Source organism: Ictidomys tridecemlineatus, chromosome 6 (assembly GCF_052094955.1).
Source record: "Ictidomys tridecemlineatus isolate mIctTri1 chromosome 6, mIctTri1.hap1, whole genome shotgun sequence".
Taxonomy (NCBI): Eukaryota; Metazoa; Chordata; class Mammalia; order Rodentia; family Sciuridae; genus Ictidomys; species Ictidomys tridecemlineatus.
In genome coordinates this window covers 131503791-131518590 of record NC_135482.1, presented here as the reverse complement: position 1 = coordinate 131518590, position 14800 = coordinate 131503791, and the positions used below count along the sequence as shown (strand labels likewise).

Sequence of the window (14800 nt, the reverse complement as noted above, 5' to 3'; positions counted from 1 at the left end):
TGCAAACAGCTTTTTGAGAAATACTTAACTAGGTTGCAGTTTTAAGCAATTAGGGTAGATAGGTGATTATATCCCTGAAATACCTCTTTTATTTAAATTCCTGGAAGAGTGTTGATAACTGCAATTTGTAATAAAAATTCTTATTCCTTTCCCCTCTCCTTAATCAAATTAAATAAGAACATTTTGACAGATTCTCCAAGGGTTTCTGATTTGCATGCACCAAAAATAAGTCAGCAAATGTGGTAGATGGTGAGAAAGATGAAAGAAAGGAAATGATGGGGGGCGGGGAGAGGGACAGGTGGTGTCGGGAGGAAGGGGGAGAGAGAAGGGGGGAGGGAGGAAAACAGGGGTCCCAGTTAATGCAGAAATGTTCTGAAGTGAAATGATTGGGTTGTGAGGGGTGTAACCCAATTAGTCCATCCTAGTTTGAATGGGCTAACTGGGGGTAATTACAGACAGGCAGGGTGTATCTGAAGGAGATGGGTCATTGAAAGTGTGCCTTTCCCCCTCATTTTCTTTCTTTCCCCATTCTTTAAAGAGTAGGAGATCAGCAAGCTGTAATCTGTGTTAAGATCATATTCAGATTTGTAAATACATTTTTTCTTAGATAAGATCTTAGTAAGCTAAATAGAGTTTTGTAGTTTGTTGATATTTTATAACATATTAAGAAGCATATGTCATTTAACTAAAGGATTGAACACAGCTAATGAGTGTACCATATAGAGCACATTATGTTCAAGAAGGGAATCTTGGGATCTAAGATAGTTAGGTTTCAATTTTAGCATATGAAAAGGAATTTAACCAGAGGTGCAATTCTTTTGAAAGCAGAAATTTATATAAAGTTTACCCCACCTGTTGGTTTTTTTGTTCCTTGGAGGTCTTTGAGATGTGTTTTTCAGCCCCTTCCCTTTTTACTTACCTAGGAAAGTAATAATTAGCTGTGAGAATTGTCAAAGGATTTGAATTAGAATGTTTATTTTCTTTTCTCTCATGGCTTTCCATTTTATGATTATTTGTGACAGGTAACCTATGTTGCATTTTCTTTTAATTTTAACCAAAGCTGAATTGGAGTATTTTTGGAGGGCTTACTTTTATTTTTAGTGTTTAACAACACAGATATAACATCTACTTTTGTAGAGCTATTACTTTAACTGGGAAAACAGAATGTAAATGATTGATTACATAAATAAAATGCTATTGTGTTAAGTGCTCCAAAGAATAGAATTAAGGTTATAACTATATCAAAAGAATCCTGTTCATAAAAGTTTTCATGACAATTTGATTATGAGATCTATACAATATGTAGAATTAACTAGGCACCGAGAGAAGTAACAGAATTGAACAAAAATCCAGAGCCGTTTTTTGATATTTTTTGAAAAATACATTAATGTATACACATTTGGAGCTCAGAAAAAGAGCTAATCTGGCAACATAATTTTGATTTTCTACTCATTAATCAACTTAATCACTCCCATCAATATAATAATACTATCTATTTTCTTAAGACAAATACTCTCGATTTTATTTCAATGTACTTTGTGGGGTTTCGTTTTGGTTTTTTAAATGTGGTGATGGGGATTGAATCCAAGGCCTTGTGCATGCTATGCAAATGTTTTGTCACTGAGCTACACCCCCAGGTCAAGAAGATAGCATTTCTAATTTACATGTAGATATATGTTTATTTGTGTTTTTCAGCCCCTTCCCTTTTTACTTACCTAGGAAAGTAATAATTAGCTGTGAGAATTGTCAATTATAATTCCAGACTGTATCATTTTCAACCAAAGAAAGCCTGCATAAATATAAATCTAAGGGAGCTGTTGTAAGGATACTAATGTCATATTTTATGTTGGAGAATGTACATAGTATATATCTTCCCATTTTGTTTCTGAGACATGCCAAGCCAGAAAATAGAGATCTCATTTTATTGCATTTTTCTTTTGTTAAAAAATTAAAAGTTTCTGTTAATTTACATTTGGGACGAAAGATCTCACCACCTATAGCTATTTTTTGTGTATCCTAGAAATTTTGATTGTTCATATATATTATATAAAATCTTTACTTTTTAATGCAATTTCACTGTATATTCCCTTCTACAGCTTTTTTAAATTTGATATAACATGAACAACAGACAGCAGCAGTTTTAAGATGAAACCAAAACCTCTATTTTTTAAAGACAACTTACTTTGTCTTGCTAAAAATGACCGTTGGTTTTAATCAGACTTGTTCAAAGGATAAAGCAAACATCTGGAACTCATAGTCCTCTTTTGTAGAGCACCATGAAATACTAACATGTTTTGTTATACCAACAAGAAATGTTTTTGCTAGCAGAAAATTTCCCTATATTATGAAATATAAAATAACACAATTCTTGAGTGCATATTCAAACAAAAAGTTGAGAATTAGGCATGATTTATTAACTTGCAGTTTTTCATTGATATTCATTGGCTGTCTATACATTTGTTTACTAATTGTTCATATTTTTGTTTTGTCAAATGCTAGCTCCCACCATCTGTAAAAGAGTCTAGAGGTATTAAAGGTTTAGTGGGAAAAATATTCGGAAAACTAAATTTGAGAAAATTCTGCTTATGTGCTTAATGCTGTGTGTGTATGAGAAAAACTGCTATAATTCAGTTTTATTGGTGGAAAATCTAACTCCATTTGCTGAGCAACATGCGTATGTAGAATCTTTCTTATGAGCTGTTGGTTCAGAACAGCTGGGCTGTCTGTAGAGACTGCCTAGCACCTGTGCTATCTAATACCTAGGAGCACAGATAGGTAGTTCACTGTCTCCTCAGTTAACTTAGATGAGAAACTTGACTTGAAACTACCACTGAGCCATTTGATTTTATTATAACTCCAGTCTTTTTCTTGTTTAAATAAGATGTTAAATAAGGAAATTTAGAATGATAGAAATTACTATAAGTTTTTATTAGTGACAGTATTACTAAGAGTTTGGAGGAACCTTTGGCATCTACTCTGTAATATCTTATTAAAGACTGGAATTTTATTAAATGTATTGACTATCAAATTTAAACATTTTTGAGAATGAAAGTGGTGGGTACATTGGGTGGGTCTCTGGAACAACAGATATAAAGTGAAAGTGTCCTGGGAAAAATAGGTTACCCTAATTATACCACAGCCTCATCTCGAAAAGATTTGTTGTTTTACAAAAAGACCAGTGCTATGGGTATCTCTAATAATAAAATGTTTTTTTTTAAATTTTTTTAGATGTTGCTGGACCTTTCTTTTATTCATTTATATATATGGTACTGAGAATCGAACCCAGTGCCTCATACGTGCAAGGCAAGCACTCTACCACTGAGCCACAACCCCAGCCCTAAAAATGATTTTTAATCGAGCCAAAATTTATCTCATTGCAACTGCTAACCTTTTATGGGGGTGGTACCAGGGATTGAACTCAGGGGCACTCAACCACTGAGCCAATCCCCAGCCCTATTTTGTATTTTATTTAGAGTCAGGGTCTCAACTAAGTTACTTAGTGCCTCACTTTTGTCGATGCTGTTTTTGACCTTGTGATCCTCCTGCCTCAGCCTCCCAAGCTGCTGGGATTACAGGGGTGCACTACTGCACCCAGCTGCAACTACTAACTCTTATTTTCAGTTCTGCCCTCTGATAATAAGTGTAGTCATAATATTGTAGTATACAAAAAATATCAGCTATTTAGGTACGTTTTTTCAACTTTAATATAGTTTTTTTTTTTAACAAAATCCTAATCTAGTAATGGGAAGAATGTTTTCTTCCTATAGTAATGAACTGTGCTCAAATTAAAACGAAAGAAAAGAAACGAGAAGGGCTAGGGGGAGCTGTACGATGCTGGCGATCTTATGGCTATGATGCAAGGCACTCCTCACCTGGCAGCACTTCATACACATCTACACATTCTCATCTTGGTTCTTTCAGAAAACATTCAGCTAGGTCTTTTACTTCACAAAGGCAAAGCTTCCAGTTACTGTATTAGTGTTTTATTACCTTAAGATAGAATGAAAAGCTATGCTGTAGGAAACATATCAATTAGAAGAAGCAATAGTTTAAACACTGAAGGCTGACTTTCCCATTAGAGTTCATGATAATGCTTACAGTTTTCTTGACATTAAAAACCACTATTTTAGTCTCTGTGGAGACTAGCTACAGTAGTTTTAAGGCAGCCTTGTCATTTCTTTTCCTTCAGACAAAAATTAAACCAAACCAAACCATGGTTCATTCAATATGAAACTTTTCACCACCCTAGTCACTATATTAAAAGGCAAATTTTAGTTTTCGTGTGCTACACTGTTTTGCCCATATCTTTTTCAGGAGGTCTGTAGTAGAAAGAGATGGAATGATAGCTGGTTTATGTTGGTCCTCTCCTTCTCCCTATCCCTGTTTTGCTGTTTAGGTAATTGTTAAAGAATGTAAAATAGCATCATTGGACAGAACAATTAAGGGAAAGTATTCCTAAATGGCATTGTCTAATTTGGTAGACATGTAATTTGATTGGAACACTCATGGATTTATTTAAAATGTCTCCATAGTAGATTAATTTATAGGAGCAATTTTATTACTTGCAAAGATGTCAAAGTTACAATATTGCATTTAAAGCAAATTGAAAGTAATATGCTATAGTGGGTAGAGCTTGTTGACTAAGTCATTGATTTTACTCTTGATGTATACAGCAAATGTTTACTGCATATCATAATCTTATAAAATAAAACAGTTGGTGTTAGGTAGGCTATTTTAAATAAATTAGGATAGGTTTTACAGGTTCCAAAACTTTATTTCAGAGGTTATATGTAGAGGAACCTCTAATTACTCTTAAGCAGATTTTAAAAATGAATTGGTCATTGTGGGGAGCACATTTATTTACTATATTTGATGTGATAAGAAGTATATCTTGTGTGGAATCCTCAGAGGAGAGCTGTTTTGTGGTAGAAGATTTTTTTCTTTTAGTCAAGCTCATTGTATTTCATTTGCAGTTTTAATAGCAGCGTGGAAAGTGGTTTTCTCTTTTTGACATGACTGTACTTAGTTATTTAATTGATACTGCCAAGTAAATATCTTTACATTTATTTGTTTTGCCTTGCTCAACTGACATATTTGATCTTAGAAGAATAATCAGTTAAAGATGACTAGCTGAAGAGTTCTGGATAGTATGCAATGTGAAGGCACACTGCCCTCAGCCTAGAAGGTAGTCATTTTGTTTTGTAATTCACTGAGAAAGTGCTACGAGCAAATGTAAAACTCATAAAAATTCACATTATGATTATTTGAACCAATAATTCAGTTTCTGAGAATTAATTAATTAATTTTAAATATCTTTTTTTAGTTATAAGTGGACACAACACCTTTATTTTATTTATTTTTATGTGCGTTGAGGATCAAATCCAGTGCCTCACATGTGCTAGGCAAGTGCTCTACCACTAAGAGAATTGATTTATTATCCAAACCTTGGTGCTGTGATGTTTGTGGAAGAGTTATTTTGGTTAATTTAAGAAATTTTAGGTGTGTTTATGATAGTTCCATTGAAAGTTGTATTTATTAACTTGTAAAAATGGTTTTCTAGTGTGATCCTTACTAAGACAAATGGAAGAAGCATTTTAGTAAATTGACCTTCTTGTGTGTGTGTGTGTGTGTGTGTGTGTGTGTATGTGTGTAAGTAACTTTTTAGGCAAGTTAGTTACTACTTATTGGACTGATAGTGAAGGACCTCACAATTTCTGTTTTGTGGTATACTAAAGTATACTAAGTAAAAGGGAAGTATTTATTTAACGTCTTCCCTTATTATGCCAGATGCTTTCTAAATATTTTATATCCCTATGAGGATTTGGCTGTATTCGGAACTTATAGTTGAATGTTGAGGTACACAGAAGACAAGTTTACCAAAGATACTGAAAGGTAGATCAAGAATTTGTTTGATGTTCTATCTAAACCCCCAAATCTATGTTTTACTACATCACAACGTTTAAATTTGTTATGTGTACTAGCTCTATGTCAAATTTCTTTGGAGCATTGTTTTTAACATTAAATTCCTTAAGTTTTAACAAATTAAGATATGGAAATTAAATAATAATGAAAACTTATGGTTTATTTTCAAACTGAGGTTCTAGTTTAAAAGTATCTTAGTCTTGGGTTGGGGTTGTGGCTCAGTGGTAGACTGCTTGCCTTAGCACACATGAGGTACTGTGTTCGATCCCTAGCACCACATATGAAAACTAAATAAACAAAATAAAGGTATTATGTAAAAAAGTACTTTAGTCTATTTTAATAAGGCTTCTTTTCCTGAATTATTTAAGGATCAATTATAGTTCCTCCCTAATGAATTACTTTTTATGGCATTGAAGCCTTTGCTCACATTGTATTAGTTTCCCTGTATTAGGCATTATTAACTACTAAAGAATGATCTTTTCAGAGGTACTATAAATGAAATAAAAGGTCTGTAGCCACATGCTTGGTTTTGATTTCTGACAGTGTGTTGTTTGGCAAGTTACTTTAAGTTTCTGTACTTCCAGGTTTTTGTTTCAATTGGGAATAGTAATAGTATCAAAACATGCACGTATTCAAACATACACATGTGTATTATAGATTTGTTGTTAAGAGTAAATGAGTTAAATGATTAAACATCTCTAGATTGGTTGTGAAGAGTAAATGAGTTAAATGATTAAACGTCTCAACATGTTATTTTTACAGAGTTTTCAATTTTGATGAAAAACAGTTTTTAGAATTCTGTACTCACTGACTCATTTGCTTTATGGTATTTTTTTCTATATTTAGGAAAACCAGTTTTTAATATTTTACATTTTAGAATATTTATACATCATTAATTTGTTTTATAATTCAGTTTCCATTTCCAGTTATTCTAGATTCAAGTTAGTAGAGATGGTATTGTGACTACACTACTAGGATTTTTTGTTTCCTTTTCAATACATATATTGTGATTGATACATGGAAGACAATATCTACTATAGGATTACATGAATTTAAATTTATCTTGAATCCTAAAACTTTTCTTTGTGAACTCATAACAATTTTGTGTCTCATTTTTTTTGTAAAGAAACTATGAGAATTCTGAATTTCTTAAGAAGTGAGTGTTAGGTGACTGATTAGATCTTTAAATTTTTCATCTTTTAAAATGCTAAAAGGTGATCATTTGCCATAAATTATCTTTGAAAATTAAATTTAAGAAAAGTAATAAACATCATTAATTTGGTTTGATTTCCCTTTTCCCTTGTTCTTTTAGCTTCATAATGAAGAGGATAATTCAGAATCATCTGCTGTAGAGCAGCCATCCACTTCAAGCCCAACACCACAGACTGTGCAGACTGCTCCTCCAGCACCAGCACTTGAAACTGACTCCTCTCCTCCCCCTTATAGTAGTATAACTGTGGAAGTACCTACAACTTCAGGTATGAAACAGCTAGTAATGTTTTCACTAATTTTTTTTTTTTAACCTCCTTATACTGGGAACTGAACCTAGGGACTCTTTACCATTGAGCTATATCTCTAGCCTGTTTACTTTTTAATTTTGAGACAAGGTCTTAGTAAGTTGCCCAGGCTGGCATTGAAATTGTGGTCCTCATGTTTCAGCCTCCTGAGTAGCTGGGATTATAGTTCTTTTTTTTAGTGTGGTTTTGTGTAATTAAGTGGACTTTTAAACATGCACGTATTCATGTGTATATGAATATATAAACGTAAACACACATGTATACACACGTCATATACACATGCATATATAAATATGCACATGTATAGACACATGTATGTACATGCATATATAATCATAAAACAAAAGTTTTAGTGATGATAGGAGCAGGTAGGAATGTAGTGTATCTGATCAGAGGTAAAAGGTATACATAGTGTTAATTCCATATGTACGGTAATAATTCTTAAATACAAGACAGTGATTTCTGCTTACTGTTTATCTTTTCTGTTCAGGACATTCTAGAGAACAAATCAGTTAATTCTCTGGCCATAATTTACATATTTTCAGCAGTGCTAAACTAACCATTATGATGATTTGTATACTACTATGATTTTGTATACTATCTGATTTTATGATTGTATGATTTTTGTATACTGTTGTAACTTCTGTAAATAGTCTGATAACATCTGAATAAAATCTAAATTATTGCTCTTAATACTTTATATATTCATTATGAAACATGTATTTTAAAAATCAGTTACTGGGAAATATTTTATAGGTAACACCCTTTACTGGAATGTTTCATCTTTCTTATTCCATAATGCCATTTACTTCTCTGGAAGTCATGCCAACTTTCTCTGGTTACCATTTTTTCATTTGCAGTGTATAGAAAGACCCAATACTTCTCTCCCCTTTTTTTAGGACCCAGTATTTCTTCCATCAAATTCATTTACTTTTTTTTTATTTGGTTACTGAAAATAATCTTGTCTATGAAGGTGTTCTTACTAATTAAATTAATAAATGCATATTCCTTTTATTTGTTTATAATGTTTTGATCAGTATTTCTATTTTATATGCTTTATTTATTTATTTTTTTGGTGATGCTGGGGCCTTGTGCTTATGAGGCAAGCACTCTACCACTGAGCTATACTACCAGCTTTTTATGCACAGTTTTATATTGATTTCCACCGACTTTATTTTTCTTTGGAATTAGCAACTGGTTTGTTACTTATTAAAATTTATGTGCTGAATTTTCTTTAATATTTTCAAAGAAATCTGCAGTACTTGATTAAATTAAAATAATATCCACAAGAATGAAAACTCAGTTTGGGGCTAGGGATATATAGCACCTTGTGAAGTTCTGGGTTTGATTCCCAGCATCAAAAAAATAAAATAAAAATCACTTTGATGATAATCTTGAAGAAAGAAAATTAGTTGTTTTCTTTATGATGTCCATGTCTGAATAATGGAACATACTAATTTTAAGAACGAAATCTTGATCCCTTCGTTGTGATTATCATTACTACACTGCTGTGTAACAAATGACATCCAACTTTATGGAATAAAATACCAATCATTCATTACTAATTTTCATGGTTCTGGAGATGTCCTGGGATCAACTATGTTATTCTTTCCCATGAGCTCATGTGATTTTCATCTAATGGTAACAGGGATTGACATCATCTCAAAGACTTCCTTTTTCATGTGTGATGGCTTTAGTTAAGACCTCAGCTGAGGCTGTTGGCCAGAACATCCATATTTAGCCTCCTGTTGCATAGACTTTCTCATTGAATAATGGCTGGGTTCTAAGAACAAGCGTTCTGAGAGAAAACTAGGTAGAAATGCGGTCTCCTGTTATGATCTTGTCTTAAATGTTAGTATCACTTCTGCTATATTTGGTTTGTTAGAAGTGAGTCCTTGAGTTTAGTCTTTCTTCAAGGTAGAGAAATTAGTCTCTATTTCTTGATGAGATCCATTTAAAACTAGCATGGTTACACACTTCCTCTTACTTCTTTTACCAAACCTTTTCTTTCTGCAGGCTTTTTCCCTTGTAATAAATGTCTTCAGTAGGCCAGATACCCCTTAAAGCAATTTTTGAAAAATCTGATCATAAAATGATGTGGTTTTTCTTCTTTAATTTTGGTTATAATGAAATATGTTATTAGTAGATTTTTTAAAAAACTAATTCATCCCTGTGTTCTTAGAATAACCTCTCATGTCATGTACTGATCCCTTCTAGATTTAGATTTGTTAGTATTTTACTTAAAGTTTTTACAGTTTTATTAGTGGGATCTGTAACTTTGTAATTTTTAAGTGGTATAAAATGAATGGAGAAGCTTCCCATCTTTTTATGACTTGGAGTAGTATTAATAATACGGCATATCACTTTTAAAGGTTACATTTCAACTCTAAAAACCAGTTGAGCCTGGTGTCTAGATGTTCAGTTATTCTTTTTTTTTAAATATTTATTTTTTAGTTGTAGTTGGACACAATTCCTTTATTTATTTATATGTGGTGCTGAGGATCGAACCCAGGGCCTCACATATGGTAGGCGAACACTCTACTGCTGAGCCATAACCCCAGCCCCTGTTCAGTTATTCTTACAGTGTCCTTTGTGGAGACTGGTCTTCTTCATTTTTTACAACTCTTACTAAAAAGTCTCTCATAACTTTAATCCAGCACAAGAACTATGAGTAAATCTATAATTTTGGGTTTCTTCGGTAAAAGCTGTTGCTATTTTTCTTCAACTTCTTATAATGTATTATATGTTAAGCCTAGGGTGTGCTAGTTTTCTTTGGAGATTGAGGTTGTTTTATGGCTTATTTTTTATAGATCTGACATCACTAATAATATGTGACATTTTTATAATGTTTCATAATATATTCCTCTTGAGTACTCTTCTCTTTCCCCCCTTAATAGTAGTAATAGACTTCCTGGGTTAGTTTTATGGGTGAGAAAGCAGAGCTTCAGAGTGCTTAAATGATTTGCTTGAGATGACTCACTTTCTAAGGAGAGAACTTGGAGCTGGTGCTCTCTTGATTTTAATTCTCTGAGAACCACTGCCTTTCAAGGTAGAAGAAAAATGATTAAAATTAAAAAGTGAACATTAATGCTATAGTAATTTAGTGCTTCTCAATTTCCATCTATTAGTTGTGGGGATTTTTTTCTATCTTTTTAAAAAATTATTATTTTTATTTGTTTTACTTGTCATGTTGTACATGATGGCAGAATGCATTTCAATTTATCACACACAAATAGAGTGCAACATTTCAATTCTCTGCACCATTTGTCAAGTCTCACATGTACCTTGGGGTAACTATGTCAATCCCATCCCACCATCTTTCCTACCTCCATAACCTCTCCCCACCTTCTCCTTTGCCCAATCCAAATTCCTCGTTCTTCCCATCCCCCCCTTCATAGATAAGCATCCACTAATCAAGAGAAAACATTTGGCCTTTAGTTTTTGGGGATTGACTTTCCATTAGCATGATATTCTCCAACTCCATCCATTTACCTGCAAATGCCATAATTATATTCTCTTTTAATGCTGGGTAATATTCCATTGTGTGTATATAATATAGTTTCTTTATCCATTCATCTGTTAATGGGCTTCTAGGTTGGTTTTACAGTTTAGCTATTGTGAATCTGCTGCTATAAACATTGGTGTGGCTATGTCAATATTGTATGCTAATTTTAAGTTCTTTGGGTATAGATTGGGAGTGGGTTAGCTAATTCAAGTGGTGGTTTCATTCCAAGTTTTCTGAGGAATCTCCACACTGCTTTCCAAAGTGGGCCACCAATTTGCAGTCCCTTCAGCAATGTACCTTTTTCCCCACATTCTCTCCAACATTTATTATTGCTTGTATTCTTGATAACTGCCATTCTGACTGGGGTAAGATGAAATCTTAAGAGTAATTTTGAGTTTTTCTATCTTGAGTGTTAAAGAATTTCAAAAATTTACATACTTCTTGGTATAAAAGACTGCATCATCTTGAATAATGTGTCATTGTTCTAGTTTTCAAAATTTATAGCTTTAATAATTATTGTGTTAAAATTCATAACTATTGTTTTCACTTAGATTTGCTTCAGTTAAGTCTTAGCACTGAAAGAAATCTATTTACTTGATTGCATATGGTGTTTTTACATTATGATGACTAGTATTTTCTAAGAATTTATGCCTCTTGTGTCTTCTGGTGGATAACATTGAGTATTATACTGCTGTTAGCACTTTCTGTTGGTAGATTAAAAATTATTCAACTCTAGATTCTTAGCTCTTATTGATAGCATTAAGCATTGTTTTATATAGACATGAAAATCTAAGAGGAGAAGTATTGCTAACTAACTTTGTTTTCATGTTGTAAATGGAAGGAAGTCTGATAGAGAACATTTTAAACTCATGTAGAAAATATAGAAATAGTGTAGTTATAATTGATGAAATCATAAAACGGTTGTCAAACTTCGTGGAATATGAACTCAACCATTTTTCTCCATATCAATGATTCTACCATAAGTCTCATAGAGTTCACTGACCTGTATAATTTGACTTATCCTACTTATGTTAGAAATAAGTGATGCAATTTTATTTTTATTCTATTCTATTTTATTTAATTTCATTTCATTTTAGTATTAGGGATTGAACCCAAGGGCTCTTTACCATTGAGCTACATCTCTAGCCCTTTTTATTTTTTTTTTTAATTTTAGGACTTAATTGCTCAGAGTAGCCTCAAACTTGTAATCAATCTTCCTGCCTCAGCCTTCCAAGTCCCTGGGATTAGAGTCATGTACCACCACATCCAGCAGTTTTATTTTTAAAATATGTAGTCTGTACTTGCTACATACATACACATACCCCCCCCCCCCTCTCTCTCTCTCTCTCTCTCTCTCTCTCTCTCTCTCTCTCTCTCTCTCGGATTAGAGTCATGTTCCACCACATCCAGCAGTTTTATTTTTAAAATATGTAGTCTGTACTTGCTACATACATACACATACCCTCTCCCTCCCTCCCTCCCTCTCTCTCTCTCTCTCTCTCTCTCTCTCTCTCTCTCTCTCTCTCTCTCGGATTAGAGTCATGTACCACCACATCCAGCAGTTTTATTTTTAAAATATGTAGTCTGTACTTGCTACATACATACACATACCCTCTCTCTCTCTCTCTCTCTCTCTCTCTCTCTCTCTCTCTCTCTCACACACACACACACACACACACACACACTATATATATGTATATATACACACACACACACACACACTCTCTCTCTATATACATATATATATATATACACACACACACACACACATACACCCCAATATATATACTATTATGTATGCATATATATGACATATATGTATATCTGTTTCTGGAGCTCATTTCCAAAACAGCTTAAATATTGGGGAAGGAGAAATACTTAATTAAAAAAAAAATCTAAAGAACAGGTGAATATGGTAAAAATGGGAAGAAAAATGGATAAGAGTGAAAAAGAGCAAGATTTCATCAATCTTTTAGCAAAGAGAAATATTGTTTGCTGAAGAGATTAGGGCAGTTGCTGAAATAAACATATGTAAAAAATTTACTCCTTATATGTTATGAGAGCAAAGTATTTGAAGTTAGGAACTCCCTGGGTTCTCCCATTTACTGGGTGTTTAGTACTATGTAAGTCACTTAAGTTTTTCTGAATCTCAGGATAGCTAAGATTAATGTATTTAGAAGTGGTTATAAAATGCTTAGTATTATGTAAATGTTTGTTATTATTCTGATTTTTAAAAACTTTTTTGGCTGTGAGATAATGAGCAAGTAATTTCTTTGTACATACCAATAAGCACATAGAGGATGTCATGTATTTTGAGTCTTAACCTTCCTTGTCTGAAACTCCTTTTCAAAATCTCATTCTTAAGGTGTAACAACCTTTAGATTATATTTATCAGTTTTTTCTCTTTATAATAAATGACTAAAATATGATTATAATAGTTGTTGATGTGCTATATGTGGAACTACAGTAGCAGTCTCTTGTGTCCTTTTGTAAGTTAGTTGTGGTCATGGCTATATGATTATATTAAATAGTTTGTTAATGATTTTTCTTTTTAAATTCTTTTTCTTCAGATGCGGAAGTTTACAGTGAGTTTTATCCTGTGCCACCACCCTACAGTGTTGCTACCTCACTGCCCACGTATGATGAGGCTGAGAAGGCTAAAGCTGCTGCAATGGCAGCTGCAGCGGCAGAAACATCTCAAAGAGTAAGAAATTTTTATCATTTCTTTTGATAATATTTTTGTTAATTTATTTTATATGCATTTAATAATATCAGTAGTTCCTTAAGACAGTGTGTCGTTTCCTGTATTTTCCCTACTACTACTTATTTGCATTGTTTATGGTGAAATTGACATTTTCCAAGTTAAATTCACCTTCTCTATTTCTTGATCTCATTTCTGTTGATATTCCCCTGCCACTTCAGCTTGTGGTCATTTTAGAACTTGTCTTTACCAATACATTTATCACTTCATAAAATTTTGGTTTCAGGCATCTCATGAGCTAACTTTTCACCCTTCTAACTCACTTGCTCTGTGTACCACCATCCTAACAGTTCTTCTTTTTCACCTAGACCTCAAGTTTACTGACCTCTTCATTGTCTATGTACTTATTTTTCTCCTTACATAAGTTTAGATTCCATATTCTGTCACTTTAGTCACGATTCATCCTAGCATAGCTAGGCTAATGATTTCATGATGAAAGAACTCAAGATAGGCTATATAATAGTATCGAGAGAAATAAGGCCTTTAAATACTTTTCTTTTCAGCTAAATTTTATTTTTCCTTTTAACATATTTTCTAGAATTTTGGAGTAATGGTGAAAGATTCCTCTTCCTTTTCTCCTTCGTATATGCCTTAGTAATGGGGTCAGTAAGATACATATGTTATTTGTTCTGGTAAAAGAAGTAGCTGTCTCACTAATGGAACGACAATGAGATGCATGTATGCTATTCAGCCAGTCAGGTAAAAGGTGGAAATTATTTAAATTTTAGTGTTTGCTGCAAGCAGGGCTTTTTTTTTTTTTTGCCTTTTTTTTCTTGCTTTGGAAGTGTCATTTTAGATTCTTAGATTTATCCCATTTTGTTCAGGAAAATTACAAAAACAAAACAAAACCTCATCCAGGAAAGGTAGAATTAGGTGAGGAGTCAAGACAGAAAGAAGCCTTTCCTGTACTTGAGGCCAGAGCCCAGCAGTTAGATGGTCTGATAGATGAGCATCTTTCCAGGATGAGCTTTTTCCATCAACAATAGGTCTTCCCATCCCTGCCTCCACTCCCATCTTCTATCACACATAAATGTCATATAGCTAACAGTTACGAAGTTAGGTAAAGATAATAAACCCCTGATTTATTTTTTAAAA

General features: G+C 33.1%; 1 protein-coding gene across 1 annotated transcript in view; it reads left to right on the top strand.

Annotated features, from left to right (window-relative positions):
- Positions 1-14800, top strand: part of Ndfip2 (Nedd4 family interacting protein 2) — a 59554-nt gene that overhangs the window by 24557 nt on the left and 20197 nt on the right. Inside the window, exons 2-3 of the mRNA XM_005324785.4 lie at positions 7235-7400; positions 13515-13648. Coding sequence (XP_005324842.2) covers positions 7235-7400; positions 13515-13648 — 300 coding nt within the window. The remainder of the gene's footprint in view (positions 1-7234; positions 7401-13514; positions 13649-14800) is intronic.